The following is a 20,100-nucleotide window of genomic DNA, read 5'->3' as shown; positions in this document are numbered from 1 at the left end:
TAAAGCCAAAACACATCATGGATAATTTTCCCAATTGTGGTAACGTTGACACTGGTATGCTTTTGCCAAACAGTGGACGAAAATCAGCATTCACCAACACCTGAATGACCGTTTAGACTTCAAGAACACGCCTTGCAGATCAGCGGGAAGCTCTGTACCCACTACGCTCTTAATTAAATCATTACATTCATAGTGCTCCAAATTATTCTGACATTTAATACTGGAACATAAACAGTGAATTGTTGGGACTGAATAGTTAAAGATGCAGCTCAAAAATAAAATGGTTGCTTTATGTACATACATAGGTTGACTAGCGCAGGCTGTCCCCACACAAATGTGAAGTTTTGGAGGGAATATTTGTAAAGTGTCAGCCACATGCTTTTCAGGACAATCACCCTTCGGTCTTCCATTGAAGTCAAAGCCAGAGGGAATTATTTTACCCGCAATATTAGGTGGGTGCCACCCTATCACCCCTGCTACATCGCTAATTGGTCCATGGAGGAAGATGATGTGCATGTTTGTGAGCATGAGGAGGAATTTGAATTCCCTTTATTGAAAACCCTACAATCCTTAAGATGGAAGCTGGATTTTCTGAGGCGAATCGGCAGGTTTTCATTTACAGAAACCAAGTTTTTTACACGGATGCATTGCCATGGAACAACATTGCTCTGATAATCATGTAAAATAATACTCAGTTTTGTGGGTAGCATTTTACAATAATCTACCAGCTTTTGACGAGAGCTCTTTTGGTCAGGGTCTGACTCACCCAGTGTGTCAGGAATCTCTCTGTTGGTACGCGAGGTGCTGATCAAAGAACGAATGACCGAGCCTTCCTTGCGCTCCGTCTTGAATCGCAGACGGCCTGAGTCATCCTCATCTTCCTCATCATCCTCCAAGAGCCCATCTTCTTTCGTGAAATCTGGTGTCTGCTAGACCACATGTGATCCAGCAGTAAAGGGTGACAAACACATTTGAATTCATTTGTAGTCAGGAATGATCAGATTTGTTGCATGTGAGCTATTTCAATTAACAATATTAAGATGGGTGACAAAGTTGATGCACTGACAAATAAGATTTGCAGCAAAGGAAACGGGGAAAGTCCAGTTAAAAGTTCATAAAAAAGTGTTCAAAATTTTTTGTAAGATCAAACAGATAGTCGTGGACAATTACAGGAGTTTGTATTTATATATCTCAAGTGCAGAAAAAAGGTCACAAGTTAAGCTATTTGAAAAAAATAAGTTATAACCATGGGAAGGCAAGAGAGGTGGGGTGGTAGGAGGAAACAGTGTGGGATGTGTGACATGCCATTGTGGGGACTTGGAATCTAAGCATGAATTAAATTCAAAAACCTTATTACATAAAACAATAATCAAATTTAATTGCAATAACTCAGTTTTTGAAGGTGTTTAAAAAAATTGTGTAACAGCTAAGATAAATTGAGAAATTTTTAACTCATTTATAAAACCAGAAGAATCTAGAGATAAATCATTTCTAAGTTGGGAAACCCATACTTGTTAGATCTATGTGTTTCCATAGTTTAAGAATCACTTTCCAGGTAAGCACATCTCTGCGGTGCATGATAAGATTGAGTGGTTTGTTGAGATGACAATAGGAGTTCTTCCTGACGAGGATTAGTATTGGGACATTAATAACCAAGGTATAGTATTGCTCTGTCAAATGACAGGATTTGTATATCGTCCTTTGTACCTTACACACAAAAAAACAGACCACAGAGAAGCGTGTGCTACTGAAGTATGAGTATTATATATTTTAATATTGAATTTGCTGTATATTTCACGAGTACACATTTACCCGAGTCTACATTTCGATATAGTAGTTTTTTCTATCACTAAAGGTTGTATATACTCATTCCCCACAAGTCACCACCACCACCCTCACCAATGTCGAAAGCACAATTCGCATTGGTCTCTCTCTGCTAGGGCCGCCCTATGGCGTCAACACAATCTTCAGAGTAGTCGACAGCTATTTGATATGTTTCAATGACCTTGAGTTGCAGAAGCAGATCTACGACACTACAATACCAAGATCTCGACAAGACTGATCCAGTTCCAGCAGATGTAGGAATTCTGTTTTGAACGGTGCAACCCTCCTCGGAATGCTGGTGTATTCTCAGGGCAGTGAACTACACCAACCATGTCATCATGCACACCGCGTTCAGACTGGTCGTGCGAGTTATGTCTACTTGTCTAGCATAATGCTACACCATATTCACAGAAACAGATAGATTATTTTTGTTCCACCAGCATCACAACATCTGGGTGGTAGTGTACACATGTGGGAACTTTTATTGTATAAGAGGTGAGGCTGATGGTGATGGAGAGGAAAAGCACTTTCCATGATGATGCTAAGAGTCAAGCTGACCAACTAAGTGCCATATAGTACAATATCAGTGGGGGAAATGCCCCAGGTGTACCTGGCCAGCCTACTATCGTAGCTCTCTTTTTATGCATTGAGCAGGCCAGGCAAAGAGCAATACATATCCAGGTATGATTACGGAAAATTCAGTATAGTGCTCCAGTAGACAAGATATATTTTGTACGTATTTTCAGCAACTTTTCCAAGCTTTGTAAGATTTTGTCAAAATAAATGTATTTCATTATCTTGTGAATGCTATTAATTTCACCAGAGGCATGCTCCAACGCAGCTTTTTAAAGTGTTATTATTAGATGGCAAAGAGCATGTACTGCTGTTAGCCATGAGCCTAAGCCTTTCAGCTCCCAAAGGGCTGATGCTTGCCTAGCCATGTGCAGAACACAGGAGAGAATTGCATTTCAGGCAGGAAGGGGCCTGCTCGTGTAGCTCTTAGGTGGCACAAAATTTTTATACAGTCGAGTTCAAACTTACTCTATCCAATATTTTTATAATAGTTTTGGAATGCTAAAACATGTTTGTAAACTATATGCATGAAGTTAGTGTCTTCGTGAAAAAATGTGCAATGAGGTGGCAGCTCGTGTAGATTTGCAGCCCCTAAGCTAGTGGTGGAAATATGGCATTCCCATGGGGTGGAGTCAGTCACTGCATCGGATGATCACTGTCCAAGTCCTACAAAACTATACGTATTTTATATAGGAGCCTCCCCTATTTGGGAATAAATGTGAGCAGAAAAAAATCATTCTTTACATGGTCCCTTAAAGTGTAAAACACTTAGTGTATCAATATTTAAAAGCTGTAATCCCTGCTTTGAAGATATTTTTCTTTGCTCCGTAAAACCACAAATTGACAGAACTTTCCTTAATTTTCACCCGAATGTTATTTTTCTTGCAAGTGATTCTCAAGCATGCGAAATTGAATGGAAGCTGGGTCTAAATATGGTTATCTCCTGGTTCTCTTATTTCTTTAGCTATATGTATATTTTCCATACAGCAGTTCCCAAGTTTCCAATAAAGACACAAATCACAACAAGTTTTTGCATCATCAGAGCTGAAAATAAGAAAATTAAGTGCAAACACAGAAATTTATTATTGTTTTGGACTGTCATTGCTGACTGGGCTGACATCAACTTGTTACACTTGAGAACCTCCTTTTGTCAGCGCAATGCACTGGAATGATATTAGCTGCCCGAAGAAACCCAGGAGTGAATGGAACTTTAGTGCTGTACATTGCACAGCATAATTATCAAGAGCTTAGAACAAATAATGCAGTTTATTTTACTCACCTCACTATTACATGAAGTCTCCTTGTCAACATGCTTGGGCCACTGCACTATGGACTCTGTGACCTCGGTTCAATTCCTCACCACGGCTACCATCAATGGGCAGGAACTTCCGTACGGATCTTGGTCCCAGTCCCTACCCTTTAACCAACCGGTACTGACCAGCGTAATATATGGTTTAACAGCCCCCATGCATGACTTGGTGTGGGGGGCACCTTCACCCAAGGTAGGATCTATCAAAGGGCTGATTTTTAAAACATACAATTGGCACATTTTTCAGGGCTTATACATTATATTTCCCAGGTATGGACAAAGACACTGACTGAAATGATATCACAAGTAGCATTATCTTCAAGGGACATTTTTTTTCCAGGACAATTTTTAAACAATGTGATGCTGCCACTGGGAGAGCCAGTGGGGGGAGGGGGGGGTGGCACGTGCCCCCCCCAAAGATCTGATCAAAATCCATAATTTCGATCGGATCATTGGGGTTTACTACTACTCTTTGGTTCTTTCGGTAAAGTCACGTAGATATAAAAATAGCTGATATAGATTACGACGTTTCGATAGCAACACAAGCCATCGTCTTCAGGTGAAACAATACAGCAGGCGGACTGCTGAGGCAGGAGGAAATGTAGCGAGAGAGCTACTCCAGCCAGAGGTTATAGACGTTTGTGGTGGGTACAACCCAAAAAGTGGGCTGGGCTGGGCTAGGGATGGAATTTGCAAGTAAATGTAAGGCTGGCAAACGTAAGGCTAGTAAACGTCAGCTAATGAAATTTACAGAGGGAAGGTGATAGAGAGAAAAAAAAGATATCAAACTGAGAAATGTAATGCAACTCAGAGAGTCGGCCACCACAACAGTTAACACTACACCTGGTTGATCAACGTCCTTCCAAAGATTGCTAAATAGCGCAACTGCATTATTAGTAATAAATCGGCATTTTGCGACCCCCACTGCCACTGTGTAGCATATTATTACGTGCCAGGGACTCTATGAAATAATAGGATAATAGTCTAAGTCCATAATTGGCAATAAGTAATGGCAAAGCAGTTATAACTGACTCTCAAAATTGTGCGCAATTGCGTATACAGTACACGACTTCCCTGAAGGCATTCTCCTTCAGCGAGCGCGAGGCCGATCGCACGCGGTTCGAATTCGACCCTCAATCGATGGCTGTGCCATCGCCGCACACGCGTCAAATAAAAAGTAAGGGACAAGTCCTTACTTACTAACAACTCCTATCATTTTTCATTGCTGGAGGGGTTGCCCCACTACCTGAAAATCCTGGCTTCGTCATTGGATGCTACACTACTAGCAGTGACAACTGTGCTTCATCAATAGCGCAACTGCATTAGAATTGCATCATAACTTAAGAGGAAAAAAACGAACACCCACCTCGTCCTCAACTTGCTCTTCTGTTTCCTCAGCAGCCTCTGGAACATCGGGCTCTTTGACTGCTTGTGGTTCCCCTTGCGAGGTCGCCCCTTGAGCTTCACATGCCGTCCCCTGCCAGCTTTGCTCTTCCCTGGGTGGCTGTTGAGGCTCGGTTTGTTTGCCATGGGAAGCAGCACCCCGGGAATAATCTGACAGCAACAATGAATCATCCTGCAACACACATCATGCTGTAAGGAGCTTGAACATGCAGATAATAATGATGTCCTTAGCGTATGGAGGAAACCATTGCTAACTGTCAAGACTTCTTTTCAGGAGGGTCCTGCTTGGGATATTTGCACACTGTTTTGTTTTAGCAAATGCAAGGAAACTGGACTACAGGGGTAAAAATCATTTACTGGAGGACCCTGATGAGGCTTCAAATTCACATCATATTATTAGCAACCATAATTTATGTACTGCCAACTCCTAAAGCATATAATGCCATATGAAATAAACACATGTGTATCATACGTGTTAAGTGTCTCTTACATTCAAGAAAAGTGACTGAATCCCAACTTTACCACCAATTTAAGATGGCAGACAAAGTATCAAAGATAACAAGAAATTCAGACGGCAAAAACACGAGGTGAACAAAAGTGGAGCTGTGCTATCAGTTAATCCATCATTCAGATTCTGCATTGGCTTGGCTAGCCAATTACTTTTCAGGACTGATGTGCATGTGGGATGAAACTAAACTGCCCAGAGAACTTATGCATACAAGGAAATAGTAATGGTCCACCCGGATACGTTTGTGAATCCACTTGCTGCACCGCCACCATCAAACTACCTCGCAGCCCAGTGAATCTGAGAGATACAAAGTACTGTAATGCCCACAGTCGTTCGCCGCAAAATTTCACGAAAAAAATTGCTTGTGTTACAGGTGGCGTCTTCCTTAAGATTAAACTGCACCTGAAAGTCGTCATCGAGGGGTTCGTCAATCTCCAGGTCGAGCACTGCGTCGTCCCCGTACGTGTTCAGCTCGTCATCGTGCTGCGCAGCCTTGGAATCTCCCGCATCCCAGCTCCCCTGCTGCTCATGACCGGAGTCCCCGAAGCTGCTCCCCCCCTCCGGCTGCTGAAAATTGCTCTGATGGGCCTCCCGCGCACCGCCTCCGTCTCCAGCCCCGCTTTGCCGAGGAGGCTGTGCCGACGAGCTCGGGGCCAGTGAGAAGCCTCCGCTGCAATGCACGTGGATTTGGGTTTCATTTAGACCATGTGGTACAGTGCATGAATTCTACATGTAAATCTGTTGCGGTATTAAAATATTGTGCAAGACAGCATACCACACACTTCAATTTTCTCATTCCTGTTTTGTAATACAGCAGCACATTGAGCCATTGTAGTCAATCGTAACACACATTCATTACTACTGCAACACAGGCTAGGACATTTCAAAACCCTATTGCCCAATACAGTATCTTTAGGTTTTTTTTCTTTCACAATTTACTTCAGATGTATGCATGTTGAACTGATTTTGCACCGTACGTAGACAACCATGCTAATCTTACTCGATGAGAAAATCAATTAAGAATTTCACCGAGCAAAATGCGCAAGTACACTTTGCCAGCAGTTGCTGAGCAAACATTTGTAAGGCTGCACGTTTACCTTATATCATTATATTTTGGAAACAATAATTCCCAAACCAATCATATGACATTTTTTGCTAAAAACGAAACTAAAACCACATACTCAACCAATTAAACAAATAATAACATTTCCAAGCCAAATCTAAAAACTAATGGCACTGTGGCAACCCTTTATAAAACATTGGTCATGTGCCCACATACTACTCACAGCCCTGTTTGGCCACTAATCAAAATGTATACTGATACCAACATAAGTTACATGTAATTTCTCCAATGGTGCGTTTGCAGTTTTGAGTATTGCTGAATAATCATCAGTATAAATGCATAATCATATATATCTTTAAGCAATAATGTGGAAGGTGTTCCTCGTAAATAAGGGATTTTTTTTCTGTAGTAGGGTAGTAATCTTTACTGCGATTGGCATCTAAAATACGAGGCAACTATAATACACAACTGGCATGTAACACGATTAATCGGTTAAAACTGAACTTTATAAAAACGTATGGCTCAATTAGGCTGTGCCAAGCTCTAGGGCTACAAAGCAATGTGGTTTACAACCGAGCTACACAAGTGTAGAATGCAAGAACTGGCAAATTTGGGTGCCACGGTGGCGAGTAGGGATCACTCTTGTTCAATGCTCACTCTACTCATTTCAAAGTTCAGGAAAGCAAAACTAGGTAAATGGTATTCTATTAGTCTCCATGAAATACCGGCTTAACGAGAGACAGGGTCCCGTAGCACAGCTGTCTCCACGCAGCCATCATGGGTAGGACTAATTGGCGCGGTCGCAAGACGAATGTGAGAACAATTTCTTCCCAGTTCCTCGCCTCTTCCTTTGTGTGGTGCCATCCCCTGAGTCTCCCAGTGGCGTGGACACCCCGCCTATTTTAATTATGGCCAATCCCTTCCTCAATTTACATGCACTTGTTCAGGCCCATTACCAAAACAATGGTCTCTCCGCTTCCTGGACTACATGATAAAATTGTAATTAGAAAGCCATTCATTGGCATGCATCAATGCGACAATGGTGGGCGCACCCCATTCATCACCACTGCTGACTTGCTATATTCATCAACAGCCAGAAGGGACCAAGGCTGTAAACCCAGTTGGTCCCCAAACAGCCCCCTCCATATTCATGTGCAAGCTTTGCGGACACTCATTTTATACCACATGTTTGACCATTCAAGTTAAAACATTGCATGTGTATACTCCAACTTCAAGTATGCTAAATTTACAGAACGGATATTTCTTTAATAATTTTGTAAATTTCGCCATAGCCACAATAAAGATGGGTAATACCATTAAATCCAAATATTCTCCAAGATGCCTTGCAAAAGCATTGCATTAAAATACAACAAACTTACTTTATCTGCTTTATATCATGGAATACTGCCAATATAAACCTTTAAATAATTAATAATCCTACTTTATATCTCAATTATTAAACGGTTTGAACATATTCTTGGTTCTTTCGGTAAAGTCATGTAGAAGGGAACAATAAAATAATAAAATATAAAACACTAAAATTCTCACGACGATTCGACTGCAACACAAGCAATCATCATCAGGTGTGAAAACCACAAGAAAATTTGAAAAACGTGGCGGTTTTTTTTACGTAAAAAAACCGCCACTTTTTTCAAATGTTCTTGTCGTTTTATATTTGTATTATTTTATTGTTTCCCTTCTACGTGACTTTACCGAAAGAACCAAGAATATGAATCCCTGCAGTCACGAAAGCTTTAAATCAAGGTTTGAACATAAATCACCACCGCAGGAATCATTGGCAGATGAGTGGCAGCAGGCAGTAACCGTGCCACACGCACTCATAATAATGATCTCCATTATTTTTACATCCCTATATAGCTACAAAAAAGCCCAAAATATTCAACAATATTTTTATTAACATTATTACTCGACCAGCAATTGTGGAAGACCAACATATTTAAGTGGAGTAAGGACATCAAATTGAATGTGAAAGAAATAAGTTAATCTGTCCATGCATTTACCTTTGATGTACTTCTAAAGAAAAAGCCCCGTGGCTCAATCTGACATTCCTATATATCTCATTCAAACTTTATGAGTTAGAAATATGTCCAAATCTTACACGTTCGCGGTTGAGAGTTCAAGAGGATTGCCCAAAGCATCACACTTCTGAAAGCACCCAAAAATCTTGATTATCCACTCACATAAATCAATCATCCTTTCAACAATTGTTGAAGATCCTAATAATTGAATACACATTTTATAAAAATTTGCAGCACATCTTTTCCAGGCATATCCACTTTTTTCATGGGGTGGAGGGGAAGGTCATCGGCAGTGCTTAATTTCCCTAAACTTTTGTTAGCAAGATCTCAATAGGATCATTGCAACTCAGCTGAGAATTAAACAATGTTACAGTGCCAAACATATATTGGTAGTGCTGCATGCGACAGGTCCACATAATGGGAATACAATATAACATTTCGAGCCCATTTGGGCAGAGGCATTTTTTTATCACAATAATATTCCAATAAAATTGGGAGAGAATGTTTTGTGCTTCACATGAGATTAAGTTCCCCTTCTAAACTCTTGCAATGAGCATTGTATCACCCTTTCGAAGAGAATGGCATGAAGATAAAAAAAAAATCACACAAGTACTTATGAACTACTTATGAAGTTCTTTCATTTGGCCTCTTCATAAATGCTTGGGCCACACATTAACATTATACAACACTCAGACATTTAATATGTACAATTAAGTGAAAACAAATTTTATACCTTCTTTCAAACAAATGTTTAAAATGGCGGCCACCCAGACAACCTGCCTAACTCTGGACAAATTTTTATTCTAATAGCAAGTTGGTGAAAGGGTTCATAAGTTTAACAAAGGTGACAACTAGTGTAACAGGTCCAAAGAGTTGTTATATCCTCTTGGAATTTTTCTTATTTCAGATAAACATGTTTTCACTCAGTACGAAAATAAACGGTAGTCCCCAGACATACATTTTGGAGGAATATGCCACTGTACATGGTAAAAAGTAAAAACATTGCAAAACATAACTTTGACCTTCCATGACTTAAAATGTTTATGTTTCACGTTATCTAAAAGATGGACCTGGTTCTGCATGTTCTGGCACAATTTACATGCCAGTACTGCTCTGGCACACACTTCTATGAAAATGCGTACCACAATAAAGCGTCCGTATTATTTATCCTGCCAATCCTTTCAAAGACATCGGGGTGTTAAATGCCTACAGATACAAAACGATGGGTGTTGTAAATATGTCTTGACACCCAAGATACCTTCGTTTGTGGAAAGCTTATTTGTATGCAGTCCACACTGGGGTAAATGTTTTTCACTGATACGTTGTCTTTATGCCCTCAGCATAAACGCATGGGCAATTACTCTTAAGTTGATCACATTTAGTTAGGCTTCATTTTTGTGACCATTATTACACAATTGGTCAATTATGGCTATGTGTAATGATCCCATACCTCAAAAGGATGTCCCCCTCTTGTACCTTAAAATCCCTTCCATATGTATAACCTACCTACTTCTCTAGTTTAAAACAAGTTTTAGAAAATCACTTTTAATTTGGATCCACTCTTATAAGCCTGGGTGGGTTTCTAGTATTGTATTCCTATACATCTCTCTTGCATCAGAGCTGACTGTTGACCAAAACTGACTTACATACTGTAATGAAAAAATCATTGATTGGATGAACCAAAATAAATTGGTGGCTTCCTGTTCTGGATCAGGACTTTAATCAGAATTAACTGCAATTTTTAAAGTGTGCAAAGCGATATGTTAATCCCTTTATCAACCCCAGAGAAATTAGGCCAAATCAATTCCCATTCAAGGTTTGAATTTTCAAATTTCCCATTGTGAGCAAAACTATTTAGGCAAAAAGCAGTATAGTACTATAAGTAATCACTAATTATTTTTTTTAATGTAAAATACTAAATTTACATTCATGCCAAAGCCAATAGATAATTAAAAACTTATCTTACCTGCGAAAGCTATTACCTATAACTTCTCAACCAACATCGACCATAAGTGGAGATTTACCACATTTAATTGTAGTTTTTTTACAACAAGCTAGCAGTTCAGACACAAAAGTTATCCAAACCAGGTTAAAAAGACCCACCAAGAGACAACCATAAGAAAGCTATGTTTTCATATCTTTGACAACCCATGGTATGTCGCAGGCATACAAGGGGATAAATTGGTATCATTGTATGAATGCATGTTCATGCTTGCAACTAAAAGTTTATTCACACTAACTCCTAACCTTGTCACTTACTTCACCACACATGGGCAGAACAAACGCTTTAAACCGCTGATAGTAATGAGCAGAAACGTGCGGTCGGACCTGCGCCTTGGGCTGCCTGTACTTGGAAACTTCATCAGAAAGTCGCAACCGTATTGCTTATTTAATGAAAGACTAACCTCAGTACCAAAGGCTATTTATCTTAATGTGCAAATCAAGTTTGTAAAGTGGCCAAGAAGGGGTTTGGTGTGCAACAACAAAGCTGGACTCGGGTAAGCCAGAATTCAGGCTAAGCCAGAAAGGTGACACAAAAAATGAATAAAACAAAGACAAATAAGATTTTAAAAAATTTTTTATGAAAACACACATTTTTAAGACACCCAAAAATTCTGCATGGAACACTTTTTACACTTAATTAAGCTCTGCGTGTTCACATATGGCATTCTGCTGTCCTTCTGCATGCATGAATCACATGGTTTGCTGGTGAGGATGTGAGCACCGTCTTAATTGCTTGTAACTGTGATTTAAGTGTAATGGTAAAATTATGTAACTATTTGCATACTCTTTGGTTCTTTCTGTAAAGTCACGTAGATATAAAAATAAATAATGAATCACGGCGTTTCGATCACAACACAAGCAGGCGTCATCAGGTGGAAAGATACAGCAGTAGAACTGATGAACAGGAGAGGGCTGCTGCAACAAAAAGTTATATATAGCTTTGAGGTGGGTGTCACCCAAGGGTAAGCAGGCAGAGTCAGAGATGGAACGGAGTCCCGTCGCCGCACGCACAGCAGCAGCGTTGAAGGGAGAGATTGGCATGTCAACGAGTTTAATGGGAAGATAGCATGTCTGCGTCAGAGGACCGAGCATAGCGCCACCTCGTGGGCAACACAAGCTGCGGCGTTGGCTGCTGCACAGTGAGAGGCCAGCGTATCAACGCAAGAGAACCACCGTTAACGGTGGCCGTGCCAGTGAGACATACAGCCTATTAAACAGCGAGAGCTACCGTTACATCGAGGCGAAAAGGAGCAGCGGTGGATATGTTAGTGAGACCTTAGTCTGTTAATATAAAAGACATTTAACAAGGTGATGTAATTCAGAGTTCGGAAATTACTGCTAAACAACGGCAGGAAGGATGGAAACATCACAGCAAGTTACCTGGTTAATAACATTCTTCCAATTATTGCTCAGTTTGTATCCATCTTCTCGGTTGAAATTGTGTATATGTTGAAATATCTGGATGGCTTCATGGACTAATATTTGATGGTGGCCCGAAAGATTGCATAGTACCTTGGTCTCGGAAAAAACAATATCGTGTGAACCCACCGCGATAAAACAGTGATCAGCCACGGCAGAGTTATTGGTTTTGCCGTATTTCAAATCTGCCTTGTGTTCGCGAACACGGTCCGAGACGTCGTTTTGTTTCCCCGATGTCACTGCTACCACAGACACAACTGAGTCTGAAGACACCAGGGTATTGCATGTCAGAAATCACATCCTGCACAGATGGGATCAAATCACGGATTTTGTGTACTGTGTTGAATCGAACCTGGATCTTGTGTTTGTTCAGGATTTTGGAAATATTTTTGGTAACACCTGCTATGTATGGCAAGGTGATGCTTTTGATTGGATCCTCAGATGGTTCTCTCCCCATGGTTGGGGTTATTACAGCTTTGCAGATTGTGCGATTTGAATATCCATTCATCTTGAGGGCTTGGTGTACGTGCTACAACTCACTGGCTAGGTGTTGAATTTTGCTGTCACCCCTAAACACGTCACACCTAAACATATCCCAGTGGATGATATCATCATTGCCCAGGTTGACGTATCCCTCAACCGCTCAAAAAACCCATCAGTAACATCAGCAAGGACGAGCGGTTTGAACTCGCTCAATTAAAAAAGAGAGATGATATTGTCATCCTCTCAGCCAACAAGGGCAATGCCACTGTCATCATGGAAAAAACCACATATGACAACAAAATTCAGGACCTTCTTAGTGATGGAAGTTATACCAAAATCAACAGACATCCTACCAACCGCCTGGCCACAAAAAACAACAATATCATCACCAATTCGACTTCCCGAATCGATCCGACCAAAAAGCTCTCTCTAAAACCTTCGGCTGATAGACCAGCCAGATTTTATGGCCTTCCAAAAATCCATAAAGAAGGTACTCCACTCCGTCCTATCAGCTCCACCATTAACTCACCCACCTACAAACTGGCCCGATTTCTGAGACCCTGCTTCCATTCACTGGGCTGACCACCTCAGCTGTACTTAACTCAGCTCACTTGGTTGCTCTAATCAAGGACATCTCACTGTCTCCAGATGATTTGCTTGTCAGTTTCGATGTAGTTTCTCTGTTCACCTGACACCATTGCAATCATTGAAGACTTAGTCCAACAGGGACTGAATCCGGAGTACCAAGTTTGGTAAGGCACTGCCTCACCAATACTGAAACACGGCAGAACCAATACCTCTGCCGTGGCTGATCACTGTTTTAAAGCGGTGGGTTCACGCGATATTGTTTTTTTCCGAGACCAAGGTACTCTGCAAACCTTCGGGCTACCATCAAATATTAGTCCATGAAGCTTCCAGATATATAAACACAGACAATTTTAACCGAGAAGATGGGTACAAACTGAGCAATCATTGGAAGGATGTTATTCACCAGGTAAAGTTATGACTTGCTGTGATGTTTCCATTCTTCCTGCCATTGTTTAGCAGTTATTTCCGACTCTCTAAATTACATCACCTTGTTAAATGTCTTTACATTAACAGACTAAGGTCGCACTAACATAGCGATGGCTGCTCCCTTTTGACTCGATATAACGGTCGCTCTTGCTGTTTAATAGGCTATATGTCTCACTGGCACGGCCACCGTTACGGTAGTTCTCTTGCGTTGATACGCTTGGTCTCTGTGCAGCAGCCAAAGCCGCTGCTTGTGTTGCCCACGAGGTGGCGCTATGCCCGGTCCTCTGGCACAGACATGCTATCTTCCCATTAAACTCGTTTACATTGACATGCCAATCTCTCCCTTTAACGCAGCTGTTGTGCGTGCGGCGACGGGACTCCTTTCCATCTCTGACCCCGCCTACTTACCCTTGGGTGACACCCACCTCAAACCTATATATAACCTCTTGTTGCAGCAGTCCTTTCCTGTTCAACAGTTCTACTGCTGTAACTTTCCACCTGACGACGATTGCTTGTGTTGCGATCGAAATGTCGTGAATAATCATTTATTTTTCTACCTACGTGACTTTACCGAAAGAACCGAAGAGTATGGATTCCTGCAGTCACGAAAACTTCACATCAAGATTGAACTATATGCAGTCTGCTGAACATTCCCCATAACAGCAAAGGCTCTCATCCCAATCAATAACTTCCAGAGGCTTTTCTATACAAACAAAAAAACAAATAGCTTTTATTTTACACAAGTCTCTAAGGTAAGTGTCTCTCTCTGTGGGTGTTCAACACAAAGCTGAGCTTCAGTGAGGCCATTGCTGTCAAGACTGCTGCACGTGTTAAAGCATCTACTCCACAAGATGGATGGGGAAAGTGGTCAGATTCATCCAGTGCATCAAAAATTGTATAGCAGACAAATAAATATGAATGGAGAAAGTATTAACCACCTGTTGACAGTCTTATAAAAAACAATAGAAATTTGTTATATTAAATAAGTGAATTACACTTAAGGTTGCCCAGTTGGGCTAAATATAAATTAGAAATGTTAAGTTACGTGCCAGTTCAGTGGGCAAATGGAAATATTGTTGGAGGGATACAATTGGAAAAACTCACAGAGTATATAAACCCTGAGCAATTATTGAGCAGATAGATTAAAATGACAAACTTAAAGAGGCAAGTGAGATCAGGAAAGAGTGGTTGTGTAAATGTTTATTTGATAATGAAAAGCAATACAGCAATGTTAAATAAGTATCATCAATGCATATTGCCTGCATTGACATATACATCAAAAATCTGGAATTAGATAAAAAGCAAAACACATGATGTAAGAACAATTTCAATTTAGAGACATTGATAGTTGGTTAAGCAAGAGACACTTACATGATCATCACCAGCATCCCTTTCATAAAGACCACTCAAAAGACTCACCATATTCACCTTCCCACCCAACACAGCAACCTCCTTATCCAAACATTCATGTCAGCCTCCACACCCATCATGCCTTTTACTGTTTGTCTAAACTATAGCGCCTAATTAAGCAACTGCATGAGCGACATGCACAAGGCCATACTGAACCTGCTCGGCAGCACACCAGTTATCATCATTCACTACCATGTTTTGACCGAGGTAAAAGGTTACAGGCCATGCATAACTCATCTCCCTTATCCATTGCATCCTCCAAGTTTGCCAAACCCTTACCTCCTGTGCCATGCACCACCAAAAGGCACGTTCTTACCGAGGTGAAAGGCCACACATTGTACAAAGTTAATCTCCAATATCATTTGCATCTAATTAATTTAAATACGGGAAAAAATATATTTTTTAAAGAAATATTGCCCAGTAAAGGGACATTCACAGCTCCTACAACAAACATGGCAGAACTGCATGTGATGTCATTTAATGTTTTCTGTAGTACGAGGATTTTCCGCTATGAAAAGGAGGCACATTACATATATAAAAAAATTGAGTGATATAATCCCCCAATGCAATCTTTATAATGAGATTATGCAGAACAAATTGAACATTATGTGGAAATCCTCATTGAAAGAAGTCATCTTGTGATAAGCAATACAGGATTACAGTATTGTATTGAGAGTGACAGCCCGATGAGAAACAAAGTCTGTAAATGTTAATCTCAGGATTTTGTAATGCACCCATGACCTCCAAGGATACATTTAAGATAGTTAAATGTCATATTTCACTGTAATGCACCACTAAGGAAGCAGGGTTGGGAGGGACTATGCTTACATAATCATGCATAGAGGATTTCAGATGGCCTACAGAAGGCAAGAGCGGTATGTTGCCGACTTATCCAGAGCTTTTTAGCTTTATCCCCTCATAGCAAAGGTTTTCTCTGGGTGTCTGGTTCATCTACTAAAAAACAAGGTTCAGCTATATTTATACAATATTGTGGCTAGGTTTAAATAAAAAATTATCCTCAACCAATAAATCTGCATTGTTTGGGATCTGATTGATACTTTTTTATATTCATATTCTTTGGGTCTTTCGGTAAAACCACGTAGATAGAAAAAGAATAAAAATATCACGACGTTTCAATCGCAACACAAGCAATCATCAGGTGAACAAATATAGCAGGAGAGCTGCTGAGGCAGGATGTTATAAAAGGTTTGAGATGGGTGTAGCTCAAGGGTCATAAGCGAAGTGGGCAGGGTTAGAGATGAAATGTTTATGTAAATGTTAGATCGGTGAGCTGAGCTACCTCCACGACGACGAAGCTGTGGAGGTGGCCATTGTATTGCGGGAGATTAGCATCTCAATGTAAGAAAAACGAAAGCCACCGCCACATCGAGGAAAACGAGCACGGTGGCTGTGTTAGTGAGATATTTAGCCTGTTAATGTAACTCACTTTTTTTAACACACCCTAAACAAATGAAATCATAATATAATGTTTAACATGAGTAAACAATGTGTTTTATATGTGATAGTAATCTGGAGCACCTGGTGTAAATACACAAACCCTCAATGACACTTAAATGTCCATACAAATATACAACACCTAGCTTTCCGTGCTGCCTTCTATTGGCATGAAGCATAATTGACCAGTGTCAATTTATTTAAAGGAACTTTATAGGAGTTAATTAACACTTGTTAAGATATAACCAAAATAATATCTTTGGTGTAATTTAAATTAACTTCCGATCACATTCAATGCTGTTTGTAACTCATAATCTGAACTGACAAATCAAATGTGTTTTTTTAAATTGAGCCCTAGTTATTTCCATGAAAAGATCAACGGCCTGTTCAAATGGTGCACAAGTGCTCTCAATGTCTGCTACTCTACATTCTGTCGAGTGTCTGCAAGACGTGAATCTTCTACCCAACAAAAACCATTACCATTCGGCCTAACATTATAATGTAACTCTTAATTCTGATTAAGTCATTATTCAAAAGAGAGAATGCCACTGCCATAGTGAAGTGTAATGTCCGCCAATTTAACAGCACCCACAGAGAAGAACACCGTTCCATGCTCAATTCATCAGAAAATTACTCTTTACGTGAAAGTGACCAAGACCAGCACAATAATTAAAGTGCAGTAAAAATTAACACCACAGAAATACCCAGAGTACATGAATGAACAACACAGCATTAAATGATTTTAAGGTGGTGAAAACGACTCACCCCTTGAACTCAGCATCTTCATCACTCTCCAGGAGCAGATCTTCATTGAGCTCCTCATCATTACTTCCCAGTAATCCTGCCGGGCCCTTAAAAAAACATACGAGATGGCATTTATGTATTATTCTTCATTCAATGCGGAGATAGGATGTGACTTTGCGTTCGTACAGAATGCACTCGAAATTATGTGGGCAAACATTCCATGTACCACATGTAATGCGGTTTCTATGAGAGAAACATAAAAAGTATTGCATCTCTATGTATATTTTTAAGAAATCAAGTCTTATTTCAGGTCTTCAGGTTATAACAATCCACATATACGACATTTAATTGACACTGTGAATCCGCTCACAGCGTAGAAACTTGATATACAATGCATCTTTCGACATGATTCCAAACACATTTTTCCGATGCGACTTGGATTTTTACCAATTAAACCCTGTTAAATATGGCTGAAAAAAGGAAAAACACACCGGAAAGTGATGTTTTAACCATTTCTACTGTCTATGGGAAAATAGAGTCTGATTTATGACAAACCGATTTACGACGGGGTTTCCAGGAACAGATTGTCGTAAAAGCAGGGACTGCCTGTAATGCTATTTTTTCTCTTGAACAAAGCTGCAATCTGGTGTCTGACAAAGTAGAATACATAGCCAAGGAAAATGTCTGCAAGACAGAAGGTGTGCTCTTTTTGGGTTGTTTATTCGATTAGCGGATACTCACATTAGTATTAAATGTCTCTTCATCGCTCAATAGTTCATCACTGAAAACAAAACGCAGACCATTAGCCTTCAAAACATTGCATGCCACATATATTATAATAGTCAAACGTAGACATGCTAAAACAAACCAAAGTGAAAAAAATCATTGTTTTATTTCCAACCCAAACTGCTGTGTCTACAGTTCAGCGCAATAACCAACACTTGCCAATTGTCACCATGCACCCAGCATAATAAACTCACAGTAGCTGGAGCTCGAACCCATTGGCAGTCCTCAAAGACACTCACCTATCCCAGTCATCGGTTGCCCGCCTCCTACGCAGGCGCTGCGAACCGGGCTTCTCCAATTCAAAGTCTTCAGCCGACATCCCTGAAACACGGGTGTTAAGAAATCATTTCAAACAACTGACACGTGTGGTACTTCAGTCATGCCAACTTGTAAGGTAGAAATTTTGACTCAATTGCAAAGTTGCAAACTATATGGTCGATTTAATCCATCACCCCTTTGTAATTGATCTAATTAGAAAACAAATGCCCTGCATTTTGCCACTGAACAACATGCGCAAACAAGTGCAGAGTATAATAACAAAAAACCCCATAACCGACAAAGCGTGTTGAGGCCTTATCGCAGCAAACTGATAAAAAAAAACCAGAGATCATAAGTGAGTCTGCAGACTTTCATGATGGTTCTGCATTGAGATATTTAACATTCCAAGTTCAGGAAGATAGAATCAAAATCCATTGTACTTTCAACTCCTCGCAGCTCAAGCATACACCACCTGGTATTCCAAGGCAGTCTTCGCTTTCAAGTACTATTCCAAGTATGAAATCTGAAAATCGGTTTTTATTCAGGTTGATTTGGTCCTAGGCAAATGAGTACTAGTACTTGGTTTGGCAAATTGATTATGTCCTAGGAATATATTGATCTCTGCCCAGAACTAGAATTGAGATGACTGGCTCAGGATTGCCATCGTAAGTGAGCAATGGCCCATTACTCATGAGCAGGTAGACTTTCAAGTATGAATTTAGGGTGAAAATAAAAATGTCCTTTATCGGGAGAGAAACGCCTCACTGAGTATTAATATTATTTTCTGGCTAGTTCTACTTGGCGAGTTTGCACAATTCTTCGTGGTTACTTTCATTTATGGAGAAAGCTGGAGGTCACAAAAAAACCCATACAACCAAAAACGTGCAGAAAAATCTAATACCATTCACTAACCACGTTATAGCCCTAGGGGAATAATGTTGTTATATGTGGCTATTTGGATAATTAGCCTACCCTACCTTGAAAGTGTGGATTATAAGCATGCAACACAACAACCAAGTTACTTTGGAATCATACAGTAATGGAGAACTGTAAATAGGAAATAATGACCAAAGAATCGTACGCTTAATCACACTAATCTGTTTATAAATAATCTACACTGCATTAAAACCATGGAAACATGACATGACTGCTTTTAAACAAAACGGTGAAAATATAGACGTTTGCGCATGTATTCAAAAGCCCTGAAGGCACTGGGAACATTTATGTTCACATTTTCTGGTCCAGTGACTTGAAACTTAGTTGTAGGAGTCTGGCATATTGGTTTCTGATTGGAACAGGACCACAAGGCACCCCACACCAGGCATAATGCCGATCTCCTGAAACTAAGTTTCAAAAGGCGATGTGGCTGCGTTAATAATCTAGGCAGCAATTGGCGAGCTGAATAAGCAGGTGAAAACATCACGATTTAAGTAAGGCTACATGTAGAATGTGATGTTTTATAATTGCTATTGCTAGAGCTAGAAACAGAAAATTAATTTAAAAAATCCACTCTATACTATAGAGTGCTGGAGAGAAAAACCAATGAAGAAGCCCCGTGACAGAATGGCAGAAATGAGTGAAGGGGTGGGCCAAGAGACGGACGCCAGTAGCTGTCCTATAGCGGGTGATAACGCCTGGGTCCATCGCCTCACCGCGAGGTGTAGAAAATAGCGATGCTGACGTGTTATTTTACGATATTACTGTATTTCAAGCCGTTTCACGTGAATACAGTGCAGATGCATTGAGGGCAAGGCATTTCATTCAAAATGCCTACGGTATGGGACTACCGGTTAACCACAAGTGCGTC

The 20,100-nt window shown here is 40.3% G+C and overlaps 1 protein-coding gene across 3 annotated transcripts in view; it reads right to left on the bottom strand.

Annotated features, from left to right (window-relative positions):
* RBM33 (RNA binding motif protein 33) overlaps positions 1 to 20,100 on the bottom strand; it is a 56,119-nt gene that overhangs the window by 34,789 nt on the left and 1,230 nt on the right. For 2 of the 3 annotated variants that reach the window (XM_076071091.1, XM_032960116.2), the window contains exons 2-7: positions 18,275 to 18,356; positions 17,991 to 18,030; positions 17,271 to 17,356; positions 6,021 to 6,288; positions 5,073 to 5,282; positions 767 to 929 (exon numbers count right to left, since the gene is read on the bottom strand). In XM_076071091.1, the coding sequence (XP_075927206.1) occupies positions 767 to 929; positions 5,073 to 5,282; positions 6,021 to 6,288; positions 17,271 to 17,356; positions 17,991 to 18,030; positions 18,275 to 18,356 (849 nt within the window). The remainder of the gene's footprint in view (positions 1 to 766; positions 930 to 5,072; positions 5,283 to 6,020; positions 6,289 to 17,270; positions 17,357 to 17,990; positions 18,031 to 18,274; positions 18,357 to 20,100) is intronic. The other variant, XM_076071092.1, reaches the window with a different exon arrangement.

The sequence above is a fragment of the Petromyzon marinus genome, chromosome 2 (assembly GCF_048934315.1).
Source record: "Petromyzon marinus isolate PM22_M1 ecotype Great Lakes invasive population chromosome 2, UKy_Petmar_22M1.pri1.0, whole genome shotgun sequence".
In the NCBI taxonomy this organism is placed as follows: domain Eukaryota; kingdom Metazoa; phylum Chordata; class Hyperoartia; order Petromyzontiformes; family Petromyzontidae; genus Petromyzon; species Petromyzon marinus.
Note: the sequence above shows the minus strand (reverse complement) of the source record. Positions and strands in the feature narration are given on the sequence as shown.